General features: G+C 37.3%; 2 protein-coding genes across 4 annotated transcripts in view; both read right to left on the minus strand.

Moving 5' to 3' along the window:
* Window positions 1–277: 277 nt before the first annotated feature.
* lamb4 (laminin, beta 4) lies at window positions 278–17,547 on the minus strand. The gene is made up of 34 exons (XM_043228877.1): window positions 17,508–17,547; window positions 15,452–15,609; window positions 13,550–13,685; window positions 13,385–13,458; window positions 13,113–13,301; window positions 12,959–13,022; window positions 12,425–12,639; window positions 11,844–11,964; window positions 11,566–11,754; window positions 11,037–11,192; window positions 10,775–10,887; window positions 10,597–10,676; window positions 10,387–10,519; window positions 10,001–10,291; window positions 9,731–9,913; window positions 9,524–9,633; window positions 9,120–9,237; window positions 8,838–9,015; window positions 8,593–8,736; window positions 8,201–8,432; window positions 7,499–7,656; window positions 7,177–7,401; window positions 6,221–6,438; window positions 6,003–6,099; window positions 5,570–5,924; window positions 5,169–5,329; window positions 4,844–5,043; window positions 4,579–4,764; window positions 4,228–4,372; window positions 3,169–3,376; window positions 2,911–3,046; window positions 2,573–2,743; window positions 2,262–2,415; window positions 278–2,149 (listed from the first exon to the last, which is right to left on the minus strand). Exons 1-34 carry the CDS (start codon window positions 17,545–17,547, stop codon window positions 2,010–2,012), a joined length of 5,478 nt encoding a protein of 1,825 aa, XP_043084812.1. The 3' UTR covers window positions 278–2,009.
* Window positions 17,548–22,538: 4,991 nt separating this feature from the next.
* Window positions 22,539–25,236, minus strand: part of acot19 (acyl-CoA thioesterase 19) — an 8,105-nt gene continuing 5,407 nt past the window's right edge. The window contains exons 8-11 of one of the 3 annotated variants that reach the window (XM_043228382.1): window positions 25,085–25,165; window positions 24,865–25,006; window positions 23,201–23,340; window positions 22,539–22,735 (exon numbers count right to left, since the gene is read on the minus strand). In XM_043228382.1, coding sequence (XP_043084317.1) covers window positions 23,219–23,340; window positions 24,865–25,006; window positions 25,085–25,165 — 345 coding nt within the window. In that variant the 3' untranslated portion in view covers window positions 22,539–22,735; window positions 23,201–23,218. Of the gene's footprint in view, window positions 22,736–22,973; window positions 23,341–24,864; window positions 25,007–25,084; window positions 25,166–25,236 lie in introns of those variants that run through there. The other 2 variants (XM_043228385.1, XM_043228384.1) reach the window with 2 other exon arrangements.

The raw sequence follows: 25,236 nt of genomic DNA on the forward strand, positions 1-25,236 counted from the left end.
GATAGAGAGGGATTGTTCTGGTCTGTGACTTTTAAAACGATAAAGGAAAAGATGTTGTATTGGGAAATATGAAGCTTATTTGCTTTCATTGTAATCATCATATTTAATCATTATAATAAAATAAAATATTACCATATAATGCTAAATCCATTCACCACAGTACTCCAAAGTCCCAACAATGGCGTACAATAGTGGTGCATTTTCTAGAAAACCATGCTATTACGTCGTATTTGTTAATATTAAGAGAAAACAAAACTGGTTGCAACAAAATGTTTTTTATTAGAAGATAAAAAAAAATGTCATTTTACATCATAATAGTTTCTCACGCACAAATACAAAGTCTTAACAATTTTATGAACAGCTATTCTTACTTCCAGTAATGATGCACTAAAATGAACTGAAATGGCCTTAAATAAGGGAGGACTCCTCAGTAATGAGACAGTTTAAAGGTCAGTCAAAGAGCGGGAGGTTCATGTGGAACTGATGTGGATTTGGTGGTTGTCTTGACTGAGATAAATTAGTGTACGATATTAGGAATTAAACCAGAGATTTAAATTATCAGTATATCACAGCAATAAAGTGGTCAGATGTTTAGATATTAAGTTAGACAAGTCCTACAAAGCATCCATTGTAAAAAGTGAAACCCAACTTGATTAAATTCTACACCCTGTCAACTTTAACCAGCTTGTGTAAAGTTTTTCTTTGTTTTCTCTTTGTAAACCTCAGGAAGAGATTAGGTGAGGTGACACAACTAATATCTGCAGACCTGTCTGAAACCTGAAAGACGCAGTTTAATCATTCAGCAGACTGTCTGACCTGACAAAAAAAAGTTCAGTCAAGTTGTAACACCTAAATAACCTTAATACGGCTGAATCAATCAACTACGTTAGATTGCTACTTTTAACAATCTATATGATTTGTTTTAAAACATTTTAAACATAATCTTTTTCATGACTTTTCCCCTTTATCTTCACCCAGTGAAGATGAAATTAACTCTGACCAAACAAAATGCGTCTGAACAGCAATAAAGTAGTTGAAGGGGTGAGATCCACTCAGACTAGTGAAATAACATCAGTGGGGCTTTACCTTTGGTTTTGCAATTGAATAGTAAATGGAGAGGCTGTTAACACCACAGGACAAAAGCACAGACCCCTCCACCTCCTGCGAGAGACAAACAAACGCATTCCTCAAGCAGCGGGCGTCTAAACTTGACTGTCTTATCTTGATGCACACGGAGTAGCTGTTGAGCTCATTCTGGAAATAATGATGAAGTAGGTTTTTAATCAAGATATTTTAATTACTTATGCATTATCCAAAAACAATGAAAATATTTTTGGAGGAGACTTAGAGGAATATGACTAAATAGCTCAGACATAATCCAATTTGTGATGAGCTAAAAAGAATTTAATTCAACTAATTGAAGTTCCGTCTCCGATTTTCAGTAGTTTGATTAAAAGGAAACTCTTTGAGTAATTCATTTGAAATCCTGGCTCAGAATCATTAAATATTATTTTTTTGTCATTGTTTTAAAGCTCTCATTCTTTTTTTCTCTTCTTACTCAATTCATCAGGCCAATAACTTGAGTAAAATATGACTGGTTTTGCCATGGCACTTAAAATAATGCGGTGCATGAAATAATGCTGCATGGTTGATTGACATTTTAAATTTTACTCTTCTGACCTCTTGTGGACAGTCAGGGTTGTGCATTACCTATATGAGATTTTCAAATATTATATTGGCCCATCATTTGCTAAAATATATACTATGAATAAAATGGAACCGTACTAGAATATGTCTTTACGCATTTCTGGGGCTTGATGAGAACCAGTTTGTAGCTCTAGATTGTGAACACAAAATCAGGAAGCCCTCAAATGGCCAGGATAAAATGACCGCACTTATCCTATAAACCTAGTCCGAGGCAGTCTTGCCCTGCATTGCCTTCTGCATTTTCCCATGGCAAACACTGAAACTGCTTCCTCTAATTTTGAGGAAGGGAAGCCCTTGCAGGCTTAGGTGGAGCACAGATTGTATTTATCCACTCTGTCAACAATAACGTTCCTCAAGTCATCTGCCTCCTTCTGGAGTGCTTCCAAATCTTTAATCCTTTCCTCTTTTCTTTCAGCTGCATCCAGAATCCTTTTCTCCAATTCTGAAATGACAGTGATAAAGGAGAAAAAATGACATTGCTAACAAGAAAATTAACACCTTTGTACAAATACATTTGTCAAATCCACATGTATAGTGCTTCTTATGTACCGTACCTTCAATTTCCTTCATTTTATCATCCACATTTTTAGCCAGTGTTTCTGCCTCTATTGTGATGTTCTTCAAACGTTCATTAACCTCTTCATTAACATTCTGGTTTGTGCTATTAAGTTTTAACTTTCCAAACTGCTCTTTCAGTTCCTCCAGATCCTACCAATGCAGAAAACCAAATCACTTAGAATAAGTAAAATAATTAAAAGCTGAATTTTCCGGTTAATATTAGTACACTTTTAAACAGTAACCATGTTTGTACATCCAGCATACTTTTATTTAAATAAATATATGTATTTGTGCTTGTAAAACTTACCTTTTCAGCGTCTTTGGCATCATCAAGCGCTGCATTGGCAGCATCTTTGGCCTCCTCCCCCTGAGCTCGGTTCATCTCTGTCTTATTCTTCAAGGCCTTGATTTCATCCAATAACTTTTTGGCACGAGTTGAATCCAAATTCTCCTCAATATTTTTTAGTTTAGGTTCAGTCTGTTTAAAAGTGATGAGAAAATGTTATATAAAGCAGTTTATCAGGGCAAGAAAGTAGAAATTGAGAGCAAAACAAGAAATCAAAAAGTAAACAAAGTTACAGCATACGCGTCTGGATTGAAAATTCCTTTAAAAGTCCATTTATTGTTTAGCAAAATAAACATTACCTCATTAACTTTCCCTCTGATAATGTCATTGTTTTCTTCAGCCTCATTCAGATCTTTGAATATCTTGTCATTGAGCTTTACTGTATCATTGATTGCTTTCTCTATCTCCCTCACATTCAAAGCCTTGGTTCTGTTCCTGGTTATGCAACAACCAAACAGGATTAGTGATACTGGTTTCCACATGTTTATCTTCACAGAACACAACGAAATGGTAAAAACTACATCTTTGACACATTGACTTCATTACTGCAGCCTCACAAGATTTCTTGGGCCCTCTCCTTCATGTCTTCAGCAATTCTGGCTTGTTTTTCCAAGTGCTCTAGATCATCATCAAAGTCTGTGACGTTTGCCAGAATCCTCTTGATGTCCTCTATCATGTCCTTGATCTCATCAGGAGATTTGGGCAGCTGAATGGACAACACAGCATTGGCCAGTTTCTCAATGTCCTCTGGCTTCACCAGCTCATCTGTTAAGGTACAACAGGCAACTAAATGTACATTTTTCTTTAGGCATTTCATTTTACTCTAAATGTACTCTGATTAATCCCTCACATCACATTAAGTCTATATAATTTTCTCTTCAACACAATAGGAGCATTCATTTAGCAAAATGAAGACAGGCTGAACAAAAAGGCAAACCTGTTTCTGTAAATTGCTTAGCAGAAAGACAGCGAGCGGTACACTTTCTTTGATGGAGAAGAAAGGAAGTCAATCATCTTTTCAAACAGCCGTTCAGATTTTTGTATTTGCTATGTTTTTCATCAAACAACACCAAAGAGTACAAGAGAATAGAATAGAAACAAGATTCTGGATTTTTTTTCCTCTGTTATTCACTGTGCACGCCACCAAGCTGTAGATGTATGTAACAGCAGGGGCATTGGGCATGTGACCAAAACAGCAAACCTTATCAGCTTGGCCAGCCTTTTTCACAGTGTGATGTTTTTCAGAGGAAAAAAATGTTTTGTGAAACACAAGGTAAGTGTAAGTGTGAAGAAAATTTGAGACCTATAGCTGATGGCAGGATTACACCAAATAACTTAAATTTCAATCTGTTTCTCCATTCACATGCTTGAGAACTGCTTTTATGGTGCATTTGTCATTAACCCTAGTCGCGGTCTACTTTTGTTGTACGAAAAAGAGACACTTGGACTTTTGATTTTGTGCTTCCCAAAATGAAAACACTGCTACTGATGTGCCTGAGAGTGGCCTCAGGTGAGTAGACGAAATAACTGTCCAGTTTCTTTTCCTGCCTGGATATGATCAAAGACCAGTTGAGCTTTACCAGAAGCAAGCTGAACTGATTCAATACATGCAGTACCTCTCAAGTAGTTCTTGAGTTTCTCAATGAGGTTCTTGGTGTCAATCTTTTCCTTCTCATATTTGTTCTTAGTCTGATTCATTTTATTCATTAGGTCCTCAGCTTGATCTTTGATGTAATTAGACATTTTTGAGGTGCCCATGAGCTGAAAATAGAAAACAAAATGAGACTTAAGTTTTACATGTAAGAGATAATATTATACAAAAGTTTGTGGGTTCTTTTTCAAAAGAAGCAACCTTACGTTTCTCTGGAGACCCTAATACAATCACTTTGAACCACAAGGCAATATCCACTAAAACATATCTTCATTAAAATGATAAAGTATAAAAGTACTGCTATGTTTTGACATGCCTTAGCATCAGCTTCCTTGAGTTTGCTGCGCAGCTCAGTGATGTTCTTCTCCGTCATCTCTGCCAGTTTAGAGGCATTGAGGCTGATGGGCAAACTCCCCGTACAGCCCGGACCCCCGCATATCCCACATGAAGCACCTCCACATTTTGCCTTTTCACATTCTGTATCGCCTGGAGCCCCGCAGACCTACAGGAGAAAATTTGTCACTGCATTACATGTATATTTCTAATTCAAATTGCAGAATGAAGTTTCACTCTTCATTCACCTTCTCATTGAGATTGGCAACACTCAGAGCTTTCACTTTCCTCTCCAGCTTATCCATTTCTCCTATGCGACACTTTGCAAGTTCCAATGTAACATTCTCTCTCGTCTTCCTGGAGGCTTCTTGGGCCTTTTTAGCTGCTTCCACTTTCTTCTCACTGTCAGTGAATTCTTCATAGAGCTTTTTGATCTTATTTAAAATATCTATAGAAATGACACAAACAGTAGTTGCATAATAGCTTGCAGTTTTTTTTAAAAGCCTATAATGTTCACAGATTCTGCTAAACCAACTTTTCATTTTGGTAATCTAACTCTTTTCATTTACAAACCATTAATAGCTTTTACATCTGTCACTGGAATCTCTTTTGTCTTCTCCATGAGATTCTTCAAGAGTCTGTTGAACTCAAGTCGGATATTGTCAATGTCTGTGTTGAGCAATAAGGTTGGATCAATAATGATTGTATTTGGGTCAATGGTCTCCGTTTCATTCCTGAGGAGTGAGTACAAAGACATGTAAGATAAAAGTGGTCATCATATAAGACTACTGTAATTGTTTCCAGTTGCTTAATTTCAAAAAAAACATGTTAATCATAGATGATGATAGTAATTTGTAGTAATGATGAAAGTATATATTTTAAAGGAATAATGGATTTGGGATAAAAAATTAGCATTGTGTCATTGACCCATAAATATTGTATTATGTCAATTAAATTGTGTAAAATTATATTACCTAATGCGTGCCAAGAGCTCCTCTAGTTTTATAAGCTCATATTTGGCAGTCAAGTTAGCCAGACTCTGCAGCTTCTCCAACAAATTCCTTAAGTTTTGTAGTTCATATAAAGGTCGATCGTCTTCAGGACATGGCCTTAGAGTTTCTATCCTCTCAATATCTTGTCTAACATCTAAGACAATTTTCTCCCAAAGGGTGTAGCAGGCATGGCAGGGATCACAGGCAGGAAAGTTTGTGTCATGTCCCGGGGCACAGTCGTCACAGAAAAGGCCTGTTACCCCCAACTTACACAAACATTCACCCGTGTAAGGGTCACAAGCTGGATAAATGGTCCCCTCCATGTTACAGTCACAAGCTGAACAAAAGATGATATAATTTTAGTTTTAATCAGCAGACATGACTTGAAAGAGAACAAAACTCTATATTAGCTTACACATGCATTGTATATCTGGGTTTCCAAAGTGATTTGGCCCACACTCGTCACATTTTCTGCCTCCATACTCTGGCTGGCAGAAACACTGGCCTGTGATCTAGAAGGACATAAAGTAAAGGTGTGCAGGCCAAAAACCTGTTAAAGCCATCCATGTGATGAGACACTTCTTCTAAACTGATTTTACTGTATTAATGATTAAATAAATAGAAAATATTAACCTTGTCACAGATGTAGTTGATGGCATGTTCTGGGTCACAGTTACATGGCAGGCACCCAGACTCCCCATCCAGGTTCCAGTATCCATCCTCACACTCATTACATTGGGTTCCCTTCACACCTGTGCGACATGGGCACTGCCCAGTTTCCTGGTCACAGAAACAGGGGCTTCCAGCTGGACACTTTCTGTCATCTGTGCCTCTCCAGTCACAAGAACACTCTTAATAAAAACATGGCATATGTTGCTTATGAAGGCAAATATAAACTAATTTATATGAAGCATTTTGTCCCCAATAGAAAAGTATTTATCTACTTTGTAATTGCATGTTATAGATCTGAATAATTCATCCATATAGTTATTTCTTTTTTTTTTATTTCACCAAAATGTCATACTGAATCTTACAATGAAAGTCACAGACCTTTTTCTGGTCACATAAGCCAGTCATTAAGTCCACTTAAACCTCACCCTTACCCAATCAATTGCAAGCTTACGTTAATTTTTGAATGCAATCCCCTCAGTTCAAACCAACCAATTATTGGTTAAGAGACTGGCCAATTTTGAGTGTGTTGATTGGCTGAACTCAAGCTCTATGGCACACGGCATTTCTAAAAAGCCATGTAAACACACAGTTTACTCACTTTCTCTATTAATCACCATCTCCATTCTACAGTTGTGAATATGGCTGAATGTTGTGCTCTATGGCAATGCTGTTAGCTGGCTTATGTCACATCAGCATTACTACTGGCAGTGTGAATGCAACCCTGGGGAAGTTCTCATAAGATGGCCCTAGTGGCTAGTTTATATAAATTCCCATTGTGAAAGCCCCTAAAATGTCTTTAATTTGCATGGTCATTGTTTTGTAATTCGAAATAGAAAACAAAAGAGATTTGTTTCAACTTGGTTGTTATTTGGGCCACATTAATGATATTGGAGCAATGTATCTTTTTAAATCTGTACCTTTGCATTCTTGAGTAAGCGCATTGCCATAGTATCCACGTTTGCAGTTTTGACAGCTTGGCCCCTCTGTGTTATGCAAGCACCGCAGACATTCACCAGTTACAGCATTGCATGCTTCACCATCACGAGGATCGATGTTGTTGTTGCAATAACACTCCTCACATCGGCCGCCTGGTAACCTCAGATCACCGTAGTAACCAGGAGCACAGGAGTCACATTTTAGGCCTACAAGATTAAGGTAAAAATTTGTAATAGGTGTTTTTATTTTATCTTTACTTCTACTTATATTGTGAATGCTGTGTATGAAAGAATGAACAAGGACCTGTATGTCCAGGCAGACATTCACAGTATGAAGCTCCAGAGTGTGGGTCTTTGTTGCAGGCAATGGCAAAGAAGCGCCCACCTCCATTCACATCTGGACATAAGCATGGCTCGCATGGCAGCCCAGAAACAGGGTCACCAACATAACCATCCTCACACCTTGAACAGAAAATGACTATTAGCACCTTAAAAGGACAGTTCTCCCAAAAACTTAAATTCTGTTAGTAATTACTCACCCACATATCATTCATTTATTCTGTAAGACCTTCATTTATCTTGAGAACACAAATTAAGATTTAAAATTAATTTGTCATGGAGGAATAAATCTGCTACACTAATTAATTGCTTTTGCTGTTGGTTTTTGCTGTATTTTTATTTTATTTGTGCACAAAAAGTATTCTCTTAGACTCATGAAATTAAGGTTAAACCACTGCTGTCACATGGACTATTTTAACAATATCCTCACTACCTTTCTGGGGCAGTTGTTGCTATACAGGGTCAGAAAGCTCTCAGAGTTCAATCAAAATATCTTAATTTGTAAATAAAGAGAAGATAAAGAAAGAAATTTCAGGTTTGGAATGACATGAGGTTGAGTAATTAATGACATAATTGAGATTTTTGGGTGACCCTTTTATTGGTAAGGATTCGCTTATTTCAGTGTAACATTGGAAATGAAATGATATGATATCAAATCCTCTCTTGCCTTTCACAGTGAGGTCCAGTGGAGTGTTCCCTGCAGTCTAGACAGTCTCCAGTGACCAGATCACAGATGTCAGCCAACTCGTTGCATTGGCAACGTCTGCATAGGGGAAAACCGTAGTAACCAAGGTAACATCTATCACATCTACGATCAGTTACTCCTTCTCGACATGAACACTGACCAGTTGTCTGGTCACAAAGCTCAGCGATAGAGCCAGATGGATCACAGTCACATGCTAGAGGAGTAAATGACAAATAAGAAAAAATAAATAGAAAAATCTATATATATATATATATATATATATATATATATATATATATATATATATATATATATATATATATATATAAAATTTAATATATCATGTCATCACTGAATATGACAATATGCCTTACGTGAGCAGCCATCTGGCCCAAGCCCATACGTCAGAGGAGTACAGGAATCACAGCACCGACCAATAACGTTGGGTTTGCATTGACACTGTCCACCGAATTTACTGCAAGATGAGCCATATGCTCCAATATGATGACAGTTGCAAGCTGTTGATTTACACGGATGCATTTAGTTAATACAAGGTACCAATGCATCATGGAATTAAATACATTTGTATATCTGTGATGTAAATTTAGACAATACTCACAAACTGCACCGTTGTGAATGAAAGCTGACATACTTCCAATAAGCCTCTCACATACTTCAGGAAGGACGTGCTGTTCTGCCTGTGCGCTTAGCTCAATACATTGGTATTGCTGAAACTGAGTTAGATATGACTGCGTGCAGAAGTTTTGGAGTGAGTCCACTTTGGGAATGAGGCCCATCTATGGAAAGTGAATAAAATAAATAAATCTACTAAACAAAAAGTACATAATTTTCAATTGTAGCTTTTCCAATGATCTTGTAAAAACAATGGTTGAAATCTTACAGAGTCAATCAGGATGTATGAGGTGATCTGAGAGTTGTCACTGGACTTTCTAAAAGTGATGTCTACATGGTATTTATTACCATCACTGAGGCATATTGGAAGATTCAGAGTGGCTGTCCTGTATCACAGAGTTAAATGTAGTTAGATCAAGTAGATCTTGTAATAATTTTACTTGACATGAAAAATGCCTTTGAAGAACCTGAACGCTTAAAGGGTAGTTTATACAGTGAAATGTAATGGTGTCCAAAACAACATCTGACCCCACTGACTTTCAATGTATGTACAATTTTTTTTTTGCATAAAAAAGATCACACATCTGGAACAGCATGCGCATAACAATGACAGAATTTTCTTTTTTGGTTGAAGAATTTTCACTCAACAAAAATGCTATACAAAAATCTCACCTTCTAGAGGCTGGAAGAGTAAACATTTTATCAGATGGGTCATTCAGACAACGTCTATCCCCTGATCCAAATGATACAACATTCACAATAGCTGTCCAATCATCGGTGGACTGCAAAGATAACATTTTGAGTACATAAATGTGAAATGGACCAAAACATTTCAAACAAACACTGATATTCAAATATTTAACAAAAAGCCTGGCTGACCTCTGGTTCATAGCGGATAACTACATAGTAGTCATGAGTAGCTGGTATATTGCTGACAATAAACCTAAGTCCAGCCCCATCCTGAACTCGCACAAAACCTGGTCCAGTCCAAGTGATGGGCTGATCTGTGTGCTGTCGCAGGATGATCTGAAGAGGTGAGCCTGGTTCCAAGGGAATTGTCTTCTGCACATGAATGGTATTACACAATCACATAAAATTTTGTGATAATATGACTTGGACAGGTTGTTTATCTGACAGTTCAAACATTACCTGGCCTTGTCTTCGTCTTCGAGTTCGCTGCTTCTCACGCTTGAACACCACAACCCTGCCATTACTGATTTTGAAGTCATAACCCCTCTGTCTGTAGTAGTGCTCACAGATGGGTAGTGTGACATGGGAGTTGTATGGGGTTGGAGACGGCTTGAATGTTGAGGGTTCTTTATAAGGTGTTGGGTAAGGTTTTGGGGAATAAGGGCAGAGAGGGAGCTTGGTAGGTCGTACAGGGATCTGTTCTGGGGGGTAGACCAATGGAGGGGCTTGTATAAATGGAGAAATAGCCAGCTGTGGAAGAAGAAATGGAAAGTCATGAGAGTCTCTTTTATCTTATGAATGATTAAGAATACGATGTATTACAAAAATCACACCCAGTCTCTCACCAGAGGTGCTGCATTTTCAGCCTCATAGATATAGAAATCAAGAGGGGCCAGGAAATGTCCAAGGGCTGGCTCACTACATTTTTGGCCTACCATGTTAGGCCTGCATTCACACTGGCCATCCACTGAGGAGCATCTGTGTGAATATACACATACAGACTTGTAAACAATTAATCTATGGCTTGTTTCAGAAAGGAAACTGTAGTATCATACTCTGTTCTTAATGCTCCTCCAATGTCACAGTCGCAAGGTAAGCAGCCATAGACTGTGTTTCCCAGACCCCAGTAACCTGGCTGGAAAATTGGACAACAAAGCAGAATATAAACATTTCCAAGCATTAATTACAATTGAAGTTTAGATCCTTGTAGTGTAATGGAGAGGTTTAGCTCACCAGACACTGGTCGCACTGTGGGCCGAAAGCAAATGGCTCGCAGATGCATATTCCTGTTGTCTGATCACAAGGGTTGCCAGTGCGTATAGATCCCATGAAGTTACACCTGCACACTGGACGTATAAAAAAAGTTTTGAGCAGATGCATGCCTTATGCAAGTAGGTAAATGCAAAAAAACGTAGCTATTCAAACTCACTTTAACACGTTATTGAGTAAGAAATGCACCAGTTGAGTCCCATTCTGTTGGTGAAAGAACACTTACATTGACAGCCACTAGGGTCGTCCCGGCTGAACCCATAGAACCCAAACTTGCAGCGGTCACAGCGCTCTCCTTCTACATTTTGTTTACACACACACTGGCCAGTAACTGGATGACATAGACCACCGTCCACTGAGCCATCAGGATTACATTCACAAGCTGGATAGAAAACATCAGAAAGATCAGGCCTTTCCTAATGGAAAATGCTGTACAACTTCTTGTCAAGGCCCCTAGTCATTTCTGGTCTGGACTACTGCAATTATATTTGGAATGATCTTCCGACCTCATCTCTTCTGGGAGGACTTAAATATATCTTGAAAAAATGTTATAAAGTATGTTATTTGCCACTTTATAATAAATCACTTCTTGGATTGCTCATTTGTAAGTCACTTTGGATTAAAGCATCTGTTTAATAAATAAATGTAAACAAGTACCCTTTCCACCTGAATTGAATTGTTATTTTAGATGGCAACAATAAAAACAGAACATTTCTGTGCATCTAGAGGATTTTATTGTTCGCCAGGTCACTCACGTATACAGGCATTGGGGTCATCCATAGAGCGTTGAGGGTCCTGGTAGTAATATGGCCCACACAAATCACAATGGGGTCCAGCACGGTTGTTCCTGCAGTCATCACACACACCACCACTAACTCCACCCGTGGCCTGATAGCGTGCTAAGTCAAAGTGACAATTCTCTGAATGACCATGGCAGTTACACCCTGAAACATTGAAGGAAGAGTTAAATATTGTTACTTCAAGTGTTCCTTAAGACATTAAAAATGTCTTTTAAAGTCTATGTGCCACTTACGTCTGCAGACATCCAAGTCTGTTTTTCCACCTGGCCTCCAGGGGGCATCATGGTAGAAGTCTTGACAGCGCTCACAGTTGAACCCTTCAGTGTTGTGTTGGCAAACACATTTAGCATGTACCTTGATCAAAGACAGAAAAAAGCACAACAGACAATCATTTTGAAGCATAGATAATTAAGCTAGTAATTTAAGAATAAAAACAGGTACCTATAAAAGCAGAGCAAAACCTTTCTACACTGAAGCAAGACAGACAGTAATTAGTGCTAACTGCGCTATAAAACAAAAAAAAATACATCCATGCATATTTTTCAGAAATGGTGTAAAGAACAAAGAACGTGTCTATGCAGATGGGAAATGAACAGTTTCAAAAGTATGTAACACTTTTCGTGACTTTGGTATTCTGAGTACAATATTCAATTAACATTAAGATCTCTTCTTAAAATGTAGAAGATACTTAGGAGAATATCTGGGCTCGGGAGAAATATAATGCCTCCATTAATCTACAATTAATCTCAATGCTGTATAGGTTCATATATTAAAGAGGTTTCACATGCTTTTTTTCTATTAGGAGTATACTCACCATTCCAGGCGCACTGAAGGTATCCCCACGTGTGCCATCCACGGGAATGCACTGACTAGCGTGGCCATTGCAGAAGCAGCTCCCCCGAACCACCATCTCATAGAGGGCATAATAGTACTTATCCTCTGGGTTCCTCCTCCGTCGCTTGAGCAATATGTCGCCCAGGGTGATCAATCTGGTAAAGTTTACTCGCAGATTTGTCAGGGTGATCAGCTCTGAGGACCAAAATAAACATTGCTCATGTTGTTTAAAAAAATAATACAATTTCTTGTTATTGATAGTAGATTTTTTAATTTATCAGTAATGACTGTTACATGAATAACTATTGTATTATTGATATCTTGAAAAAAAGCAAGTATGTTATGACAAGTTTGAATAGTGTTTTTCAAAGTGTCTTATCTCACAATGAGCTCATCATTAATATATTGAGGTATTTTGCTTGTTGGACATGCCTTTAGGCATCATGCTGACTTGACATTTTTACTACTGTCGTATTTCTAAAAGAAACAAAACATCTTCAAACGAGACATGAACCTTGTATAGTAGGGTCGTAAGGATCATGGATGTCAAAACTGGGATCCAAGGCTTTCAACACCACCTGGAAGAAAAAAGTTCAACTGAACCTGAAATGCATGTTAACAAGTAATTGAATAGATTGGATTAATTCAGGATTGCTCTGAGACTTTACCTCTCCGTCAGTGGATGGCTCTGCCCCAGAGTAGCGACTATCACAGATAAGGTCAGCAATACTGTCTGCTGGTCCCTCAGGGACACCGGGGAAAGAGTTGGCACAGTCCTCCGCAAAGTAACGGAAAACCTTCCAGGTTCTCCCATAGTCTTTTGACCTCTCGACCAACATGGCAGCAGGCCGGAAACTCTGTTTGAGAACATTGGTTATCAAATTAAATATCCGTGAATTAAAGTTTTTTAAATAATATAAGCGGAAAACATTGAACAAACCTTGAATGTCAATATCAGATGACTAAACTGAAACATTGATTCCAGATCCAACTGAATGCTGACTTCATGCACACCTGGAATTTTCAAATTAAGCAAAATAAGTCTTAATTCAGAGTCCCAGCAAAACTATGCGTTCGTGCAAAGAAGGTAGTTTAATGAACGCACCGTTCTCAGACTGCCACCAGCTCATCTTGCGTTCAGGTTGGAAGGTGGTGATGATGTTCTCTACACGATGGCTGTTGGAATTGTGGTGGAGACTGTAGGGGCTCCTGGAGTCACAGGTGAAGCATTTGCGCTGATTCTGAGTTTTGAGATAAAGGACAATAATGCCTTTTAAATGGTTATATGTAATCATTTTAGTTTAGGCTTCTGCTCCATTAAGTTATGGCTAGTCAACCAAATCAGTCAAATCCATAAATGAATCATTCAGGGATGCATTTCTCATCATGTTGCCGATTAGGCTCTTGTCTGCCTGTTCTGTATGCATTCTTATATTTTGGAGGAGGCGTGGCTTTAGAGAGTGATTTGCAGAAAGGGTGGGATCTTATGCTTTCAAAGCTAGCTTATTATTACACACTTTAGTGCATCATATAAAATTTTTTATAACTGATAGTTTCCAGAAACCGTAGTACACCGGCAAGGTCCAGAAACGTATGAAAGACATTGGCAGAAAAGTCCATCTGCCATCAGTGGTTCAACCATAATATCATAAAGAGTTGAGAATACTTTTTGTACAGAAAGAAAACAAAAAAAAAGACTGTATTTAACAAATTCTGCATTTCTTTACTGTTTTCATTCAGAAAACAGTTAATGGCGATTTTTCGTGAACTCACCAAGGAGAGTAAGGGTGAAAGGCAAGTTTTTAATTGAATAAGGACTTCAGTCTGTTCTTCGCACAAAAACAGTGAATGCTTTCAGAAGACTTGGAATATAGCGCAGAGAGTTATAGACTACTTTTACTGGGTTTGCTTTGGAGCTTGATAGCTGCATGCTTCATTCGCTTTTATTATATTGAAAAGACCCACCAGGATGCTCTTCCAAAAAAAATCACCTTTTGTGTTCCATGGAAGAAAGAAACTTCTATGGGTTTGGAACAACACGAGAAAGTGAACAAATAAAGACAGAGTTTCCTGAGTGAATTATTCTTTTAAAAACGTCATACAGCAGGGAGTAAGTCGCTGAAGCTCCTGCAGTAATGTATTATTCTATGTAATTAGTGTCTCCTGGCAAAAATTCACAAGAATTTCCTCAATATAGTAGGGACAATGAGGGGGGGATATGTGTGGGTACGTCTTTGTTGCAGGCATGTATGAACAAGAGCTGTCCATCACATCAATAATCTCATTTTTAACATCGAAATGCATTCAGTGTTTTTACAGCTTGCTTTTATTTATACCACTTGTTATCAGAAGCACTATTGCGGTGGGCTCTTCAGGCCAAGAAAAGTAGTGTAAATAGACAAAATGATTGCTGAACGGCACACCCACATACCAGCTTTATCACCTGTATAGACAGGGCCGGGGGTATGAGGCGGGAGGAAAGGGGAATATGGAAACAGGCATAAATTAGTCTTGTGGCAGGGAAGAGGTAATGACCTATACGACAGCTCAGGGAGGCACATCAGAACTTGTCTTTAGTATGTATTACCCAAAGGGTCAGCCAGAGTGCTGTCAATCCACACGGAAAAAAAGGGAAAAAAGCATGCCGTCTCTTTTAATCTCAGTGTGGGTGCTGAAAAGGGACCACTTTTGGGATGGAACTGTATTCTGGGTAGTTTGGATCGGGAAGATGTTATGCAAATATATCTGAGGAAACTGTACTCGGGAGTCCTGAGGGAAATGTATGTGCTTGAGGGTTCAAGGACTTGGGAAGTTACGACTTTTCCGAGTTTCAAAGTGAAGTGTAGTACTAAAATCCAGAGAAGCTTTTCCCTGCAAACCCAACAAGCCATGTTCTAGGAGCAACTTTTGGAATGTGCTTTCATTTCTGGTTTAATACTCTGAAGACATACATATTTGAAACCACATCACTGGCGCCTCTTGAAGTGTTGCTCTTTTGACTACTGACCTCTAGGTATCCCAGGATGCAATAGTTTTGTGGTCTATGGAGTCCACAGGTTGAAGAAGCCTTGAGTTGGGCGGCACGGCCCACCATGAGGTCACCGAGGTTAGGATAACATGAATTCCCCAAGCATTCGTCCTGGAGGCGGACTGGTGCTGCTATCACTACAAATCACAAAAGTTCAGTTCTGTGGGGTTTCACATGAGCTAAACTTTAAGTAATTAAGTTAGCTGCATATTGATGACTCATCCTGTACTACGACTTGCTCTCCAATCAAATGCTTTGTAGATAGAGAATGCCCCTCCCCTCAGTTAACCTGCTATCATAGGAAATCAAAAAAGTGAAGCCAGCTGGCTGTTTAATAAAGGGCGGAGCTTTGCAAGAAGCCACACCCGCACTTCCTGTTTTGTACCATCAACATACTTTGTATACGGCAAAAAATGTATGGCAACATGTTTTCAGTGGACTTTCAAAATTGGTTTTGCTTGAGAAAACATGACATAAAATAGTACGTATATAGTTTCAGTAATTGAGATCTGGCAGCAACAGCACATTTTTTCACTCGTAGACATGTTTTGTGCATTAAATCTCACATGCCAACAAACCACTGTGCAAAAAAATAACATTTCTTAGCAACTGAGTTCAGGTGGTGAAGCTACTGTGGATCCATTTGCCTGAATCCCTTCATAATGCACACAGATTTGCAGAAAATTACCCTCATTTGGGAAATAAATAATTCATGGACAGTTGCATATGTATTCCCAATATTTTATTATACAAGCTTTATGTTACATTTCAAATAAGAAGGGAATCTGTGCTGATTTTAATATGTGGCCGGTCCCTAAACTTATTCTCTCATGTGTATATTGACTGTACTCCTCTGGCTTGACAAAATAAATTTAAATTAGTACTATAAAATGATTAATCGCGATTAATCGCACACTCTCAGAAATAAAGGTACAAAAGCTGTCACTGGGGCAGTACCTTTTCAAAAGATACATGTTTGTATCTAAAAGGTCCATTTTGGTACCTTAAAGGTAAATATTCGTTCTTAAAGTGAACATATTTAAATGGTACAAAAGTGTAAGTTTTTAAAAAAGTACCGTCCCAGTGACAGCTTTTGTACCTTTATTTCTGAGAGTGCATCCAAAATAAAAGTTTTAGTTTACAGCATATGTGTTGTTTATGTGTTTTTGTATATAAATACACACCCTTGCATGAATGTGTTTAAGAAAAATAAGTTACGTTTATATATTAAATGTATAAAATAAATTATCTGAATATAAATTTTTCCCAAATATATACTGTGTATATATACATAATAAATATACACAGTACACACGGATAAAAACCTTTACTTTGGATGTGATTAATTGCAATTAATCGTTTGACAGCACTAATCTAAATATAAACCTTATTAAGCGGAGAAACAACTCTTTCAATTTGAGAAAACAGCATTTCTCTAAAAGTTTGAGTTAGAATAGTTTGCAAGAGCATGATTATAGAAAGAACTAAACTAGATGTTTTTTCCTGTTTCATGTGAATATCCCAGATAAACTAAGAGCTTAAAAAAAAATCATAAGGAAATTAATTATTTCAGGCATTTAAGCAAAAACCTGTTCAAAAATGTACACCTTTTGGGGTGTTGGCATACAAGATGCATCATTCCTGCACACTATACTTACAAAAAAATTATTATATGAGAAAATAATCTCTCATTTCTCAGTAGAAACAAGGCTGCAAATTGCGTATTAAAAGCAATTATCGCCTGATTTACTAAATATATTTTTTAGGAATTAAACCAGGATACGTCAAACATGAGTATGAGCCAGAACAACTGTAAATAAATGACGGTGAATTGTTGAAACTGGCTTTGTAAAGAAATATGTCGGAAAATATACAATGAAAGACAACTTGTGCATGTTAGAGCATTCAAGTGTCAACAAGTATGGAAAAAAATTCAATCCAAGGGTGGCAAGTGATCACATGTTTCCTCTGATTGGGCTCATGGGGTAATTTCACTGTCAGCTTGCAGCCATGTCAAAGACTCGATCAGACTTACAGAGAAGCAGGAACGCCAGTGTCTCCGGTCGGATCAGCATAGCTGGACCTATAGGACGAACAGGTGTGTGAGGAGAGAAAGAATGAATGGAGAAGGAGGAATGTGAGACAAAATCAATGTGAGAAATACGCCACGGTAAAAGCAGCATGCCTCAAGGTTTACTAGCGGTTTAATTAAAGCAAACATTTTTCTCATTGTGTATTCTGTGATCAAGTGTCAAGTACAAGCGATCAGATGAGCACCTACGATTAAGAGGCTCTGAGGACCGACAGAGAGCATCTCGACTGCATTTATCACCACTTCATCTGAACCGTGAATCGGAATCGCTCTGGATATCCGTATTTTTGATTCATCATTAAGCAGGATTTTTGCGTCATTAATCACACAGATAGAGTTTTTGGGCGTTCACTTAAAATCCGGATTTCGAGGAAAACACTTCAGAACTACTGACATCCATTAACTTCAGTAGTGTGAGATGAGCCTGTAATTCGATCGGTTTCAGTATGTCTATGACACAAAGAGAAAGAGTCTTTTTTTTTTTTACAGAGCATAGATCATTCACTACAATGCAGCAGTCCAGTTTCATTCAAGACAAGCCACAGTATGTTTACGTGACAGCAGCCATGGGGAAGGACAGGTGGGCTTGCGATAAAACAGCGAATTTAAAACACGCAAGACACTCATTGAAGTATTAGATTTGCTTTTAAGCAACGTAACACAGCAGAACAAAACTGAATATAAATGGCACGTATCTAAGGCCTGCCATCATAGCAGTTGGTACTTCATAAATAACAATACTAACAATAATCGGGCTTATTTTATCTGGATTTAATTTAGGTTTTCTTTTTATTACTCATTCTCCATATATATCTTATTTATCTGGATGACAGTTTATCTCTTACATAGGACAATATTAAAGATATATTAAACTAGAAATATATTAAATGATCTTTATGCATACACACGTATGTATATATTTATGTATATGCATGTACATGTGTGTGTGTCATATCATTATATATAATATGCATATATATATATATATATATATATATATATATATATATATATATATATATATATATATTACAATTTGCCAATTTAAAAATTATTACTTAAATATTAGTTTCTAAAACAAAACCAACTAGATAAAACATTAAATAAAATATTGCAATATTAATTGTAATATTAAAAATCAAACAAAAATCGAAATACAACAACATTGTTAAAAATACAATAAAATAAACAAAAACACTAACAAAAACACTCCCGAATAACAGTTGTTAAAAAAAAGTCAAAGTCAAAAAAACATTTGACATTTGCACCTTAACAATTAGTAGTAGTTCTTTTTTTTTTTTTTTTTCTTCAGGTTAGAAAAATCGAATTATTGTAACCACAAAATACCAAAACGCTTTTTTTTAATGACATGCACACAACTGTAAATCACCAAGCATTCTAACTAAGAAATGATTACATCAGCTGTTACAGAATATTTTCCACACATACCTTTGCAGATGAAGAAGCACGTGGTCGGACCAGACTTGACCGAACAGCTTCGGCTTCTACCAAAAATGATTAATCGCACTACAATCCTCTACAGAGAACAATAGAGCGCCGATTTCATAATTTGCATGCTACTGTATTATCACGCTTAATGCCGCGGCGCAGCTGGTTGCACACAGACGCTTACACAGCACCACCGATTAGACGGGGTCTTCTGCTGATGGTCCCGGGCTTGTGTGCTGCCAGCGGTGGATTGTGCAGTAATAACTCTGAAAGCTGAAACTTGTAAAGACACACCTGAGCTCCCGAGTGTGTGAGAGAAGGAAGAAAAGCCCCAAGGCTGCGTGAGGGGGATTATGTTGCATTAAGAGATAATTTATGCTTGTCAGGAGAATGAATGATGGCTGGATTCATTACGAGACATCAGAGCATAGAAATGCGTTTGACAAGCACCACGAGTTTACTACTACTGCTACAGAAGGTGTGTCTACCAAGAATGCATTTCTTTAAAAGAATGGCATTAATATTTGGGAATATATACGGGCTGCTTTGTGAAGGAAGGAGCATTTCAGGACATCTCCCAATTAGATCTGGTTTGTTTGAGTGTTTCCGTGTATTTCAGTTTGTGTCTGTATTAGTGCATACTGAAATTTTACTAAAGTAATTCACCCAAAGCTGAAGACGTAGATGTGTTTTTTTCTTCATCATATTTGGAGCAACGTATCATCACTTGCTCACCGGTGGATGCTCTCTAGTGAATGGGTGCCGTCAGAGTCCACCAGTTAAAGTGACACTCCGCTTCAAAGCTTTGTTTGTCTTTAGAACACAATTAACTCTCATTCTGACGGCACCCATTCACTGCAGAGGAGCAAAGCTTCTCCAGATCTACCTGCATCTTGTACGGGTGAGTAAATGTTCAGCAGATCCCCATTTTTGACGCTTTCATGCCTTGAAAGTGAAACATGTCTTTTCTATGTTTGTTTTGATTTGATAAAAAGCAAAGAAAAAACCCATCTGTATAGGAAAGAAGCATTTTCTCCTAGTTTTCATGAGGGTTAAAAGGTCAGCCCGGGGCTAGAGGAAGACGGCTCTTATTTGCAAACACAACACAACTCCTATTATCTTGATAAAACGCCCCAAAACTGATTTATTTTAATAATAAAAAGTTACACTTACGCATATTTGTGTGAACCGATGCCAACGTGGGCTACAGATGCATAAAAACCCTATTTGCATCCCATGCATCATTTTAAACATCTCTATCAAAAGCACTACTCACATCTTTAAGGCTAAACCTAATTTTGGACAGGAATCCTTCAAACGTCGCCTTCTTTATTGCCACAAATGAAATCAGCGCCAGTGGCTGCGGCACAGATACCGATAAACACAGCGCATCTGGCCTACAAATCACAGAAATACATTTTTAAACTTTTCAAAGGCAGATTTTTATGATCTCGGCGTCAACAGCTGTGGTTAGAAAGCGCATACCAACCAAGCCAACACATTTGTCGCTCCCTCGAGGCTGTTTTTTGGCATCTGTAGACATTTACAGACCCAGCCGAAATGCAAATGTATCAATCAAAATCTTCTCAGCGGATCTTCACCGAGCCTGACACGTCTGGAATGCAAGTAGAGGTATTAAATAAACGCGCTGGTCCTGTTTTTCAGTGCCGTTCATTGAAGCTAATGTTGACCAGCACTTCACATTATGGAAATGCGAATCGTTATTAATCAGATTACGTATCCGGCTTGCCTTGAGTTTATTAGTCTTCAAACCGCTGCTTTGTTGTTGTTTGCCGTCTTGCAGTCGGTCAATTATTTGCCGATGCTGTTTGGAATATGTTAAAAGGTTTCAGACGTTTAGTGCGACGTGATTTCTCTCATCCTTTTTAATGCGAAAGCACTTTTGATTTCCAGCTCACACGTCCAGAAAAACCACATCCGGGGGAATGAAGACGTGTCTCGTCTTGTGTTTCTGATTCGAAGCTTGGGCTCATTTTGACGCTGCTATGACAGACTGATTAGTCTTTTGATTGTGAACATGAATATGAAAAAACTATAATACGCTCAATGTTGTAAACCCATATATACTGTTTTTAGTTGACGTTCATTACTGTCTGCTTTATGTGATTCAAATAATTCTATTGTGTTTATTGTATTATTAAAACTTTATTTGACATAATTAACATATAACCTCTCTGTAAAAACCATCTCAGATGATTATATTTACTGTGTGCTTCATTATATGAAAATAATATAATATATATTATAAAATAATATATATTATTACATTTTAAAATGTTTTGATGTAAAACAAAATATAACTTCCTAATGAAATTAAATATAGTTTTTTGTAATTTCTTGTTTTTTCTGCAAAATATTCTATATTTATCATATTATTAAAATGTGTTTAAAGAATACTAAATATTTCTTAGTAAAATTATTACAAATTACAATGAAAATGTATGAAATTAAAATGTAAAGGTTATATTTGACATAAAATATTTCTTTGTACAATAATTAATTTTTTTTTTTACATTTTTAAGGGGGCAATACAAAATATAACTTCTTAGTATAATGCATAAATATATCAATTATTACATGGTTACAGATTAAAATAGATTAAAAGTTATATAATATTTAATTTATTCTCAAAAATATATTACATTTATAATATTATTAAAATGTATGAAATTAAAATTTTAACTTCTTATTTATTTATGTTCTACATTTCTTCAGTAAAAAGACTGAGGCTAGCTCTCAGACTTTTTACATAAGTGCATTTCTCTGGGTATATTTATTTAGAAAATCCCATTTCTGTACAAACCTTAAAATCGTGACTACATAATCTACAGTAAAACGTAGGAAAGTTAGGCAACACTGTGTACGGAAATGTAATATACGGATATTGTAATTCTTTACAAACGTGTAACTTTTAAAATATGTGGCAATCTGATGCAATAAAACCCCGGCTCCGTGGCCCCAACCTAATATTTATGAAAAAGAGGCCGGTCCTGGAGCCAGTTGTTGTTTTTCGTTCAGTTAGTGCTTTCCTTTGTGGAAGGTAAAATATTTTGCGGAAGAACAGACTACAAAAGCACAGCTGTGATTATGAGACGTGTCATTTCTGATATCAGCCTCATTCTGCGAAATTGACAAATGAGACGAGCGTTATCGTCGGTGTTTGGCGTCAGCATCAATGCGCCGGCAGCAGCATCACGCCGCTCTTTGATCCCCGGCGCAGCGGGAGTCTGTGACACTTTCTTGTTATCAAAAGAAGCAAACAGGCAACTTATCAATTGAAGCTAGACAAAAAAGAAATAAATAAATACGCATAAACATTCATTGATTGTCCTGATTATAAGGAGCCCTGCGGAACAGAGCACTTTCTGGCTGGAAAAGAGTGAGATTCGGGGGCCAGTGAACCACTAAAGTACTCCACGTAGACGTCTTTAATTACCGCCTCACCATGATTAAGTCAGGAGTTAAAAAAAATTATAATTAAGACAACTAACAGAAACCGAAGGGTAAGCCACTGACTTTTTAATCATAGAGTTGAGAGTCGTTTATTCATTTTATACATCAGTGCATGTAATGGTTCAAGACGTTGTTTGAATGTGAAAAGAAAGAGTTTTGGCTAATCATGTGTATTTTCATTTTAAAAGATTAAAAGTTGATTTGAACTTCATAAAGTTCACACATTAACATCAAGTCAAGTCCAATATCTGTGTGCAAAAAAACAAACAAACAAACATGTCATTTACATTTTCTTAAAAAAAATTAAAGAAATTTAATAATAAATAAACAGAGGACACACACGTTATGTAAACAAAAACTTTCATTTTGGATGCGATTCATTGTTTGACAGCACTAGATATTGTAATTCGTACAAATTATTTAAATAATAAATGAATCCTAATTAGATCAATAATATTTACATTTAAAATTACAATGTACAAAATGGGTATTTTTTTATTAATATATTATTTCATTCATTATTAATAATAATAAAACATAATCCAGCAATATATTTAACTTTTAATTATTAGTACTATATGAATTCATTTTAAATGAACATTTCATTCATAATTAATTGCGATAATGTAATTGTATGTATAATTAACACTATAAATGTCTTCTGTATTAATGTATTATACAGTAAAGGCACGCTGAAGATGAATTAGTCTCACAGTTTTTCTAGATGTCTCTCAGTGTGTAACGTCTCTGCTGTTGTCATAGAGATGCTCCTCAAGAAAAGCCAGAGTTTTGTGCCAGGACTCCTCCTGAGCTCGACTGTGAGGAACCGTCTCTCCTCCCCAAAGCACCACCACTGCAATCACAGAGCAATGTCATGTCCACCTCCTCAGATACAACACACGTGTCACGTTCATCTGTCCCTCCGTGTATATGACATCTCACTTCCCAGTTAAAAGCGTGCCGGTGGGGAAAAATGAGAAAAAAGATAACAGATGATCCATAGACTAGCCCTTATGTTATACTCCTGGTCATCGTGACAAACAGCACATTTGCTGGAAGTACCGGTTAAACTCTTGAAATTGTGAAATTACTTCTCGTTGAGGATCACGAACATGCCTGGAAAGTTTCGGCAGGCGGAGATGTTGTGAAATTTTTATTACTGCTAGCAGGTCAATTTGACCCATACATTTCATAGTTAAAAGCAGGAGCAAAGACCTAATAATTAAATTATTAATGAACGATATACTTCCCTCAGAGAGTATTTACATTCATGCATTTGACAGACTATTTTTTCCCCATGCATAAATGCAATTTTTATCGAAATTGACACTTTGAGTTTGAGGAAGCACTAAATAACTTCTAACTTCTAATTATAACTTCTCGTCCAAATAAACCAGAATGTATGTTTTACTGTTTTGAGACTGGCTGTCACTTACAATGTATAAACTTACAATCTTGACTGCATTAGCTAGTAAATTAAATATAAACAGTGGAAAAGTTATGAAATGCAAGTATTCTAATTCTGTATAAATGTGAAAAACCGATTGCAATAAAAACATACCTTTCACATATTTGCTAAAACAAACATTGTTTAACAATTCTATTCAGCAACTATTTTTGCAGTTTTATTATTCTATTCAACAACACCTTGAGGGACTTGAGGGTGATCAAATTATGGGGAAATTTTCATTTTTGAGTAAACTATAAAATTCATCCTTTCTTATATTTACTTTTTGTAATGTGTGACAATGTGAAGTCCCGTTCACACTGATTCACGAAACGCGGTCCAGTTCTGAATCAAATGATTCGCGAAACGCGGTTTGAAATCCCGTTCTGAATCAAATGATTCGCGAAACGCGGTTTGAAGTCCAGTTCTGAATCAAATGATTCGCGAAACGCGGTTTGAAATCTCATTCTGAATCAAATGATTCGCGAAACGCGGTTTGAAGTCCAGTTCTGAATCAAATGATTCGCGAAACTCGGTTTGAAATCCCGTTCTGAATCAAATGATTCGCGATACGTGATCTGGTTCGAGCGTTTCGAATCATTTAGCGACGTAATTTGAATCATTTAACTGACTCGCAGTTTAAAAAAGGTATTTTTTCCGTCGTATTAAAAACATTTCATGACATTTGCCTGATAAAAAAGACAGATTCATCATGTGCGTTGTTACCAGATCACACTAACATTAGGTTATGCTACATCTAACCTCATCCTGGAGAGAAAAAAAAAAGTTTTCGAAACTACACACATAGTACACACTTATACATGCTGAGTTTTGTTAACTTTGCTGAATCGAACTAGGCTCATCGACTGTGGGGCTATCCAGCTCAAACACAGTGAAACTAGCTTGACTGCACATGTATTAGACTTTGACCTTTGGTCTTGGCCTCCAGTAGCTTGAAGTCACTGAATGGGACGTGAGGGCTGTAGGGCGGCTCGATCAGGTGACCCGCCCCGGGATACGAGAGAACCGTTAGGAGGTGACTGTTCCCAGCCTTCTCCATCATCTCCTTCATCTGCCGAGCAGGAAATGACATCGGCTCAATCACTGGCCTAAGATGAATCGTTTTAACACATCGAACCGATCGACTCACGTCCGCTGCAGATTCTGAAGCAGGCCAGTTCTGATCGTCCTCTCCAACGATTAATAAAACAGGACATTTGATCTCGCCCATCTGGTAAAAACACGAATCGCAAGCACATTGTTCGCTGATTGAGTGTTACAAAATAAAAGCATCTTTTTCAT

The sequence above is a fragment of the Puntigrus tetrazona genome, chromosome 25 (assembly GCF_018831695.1).
Source record: "Puntigrus tetrazona isolate hp1 chromosome 25, ASM1883169v1, whole genome shotgun sequence".
In the NCBI taxonomy this organism is placed as follows: Eukaryota; Metazoa; Chordata; class Actinopteri; order Cypriniformes; family Cyprinidae; genus Puntigrus; species Puntigrus tetrazona.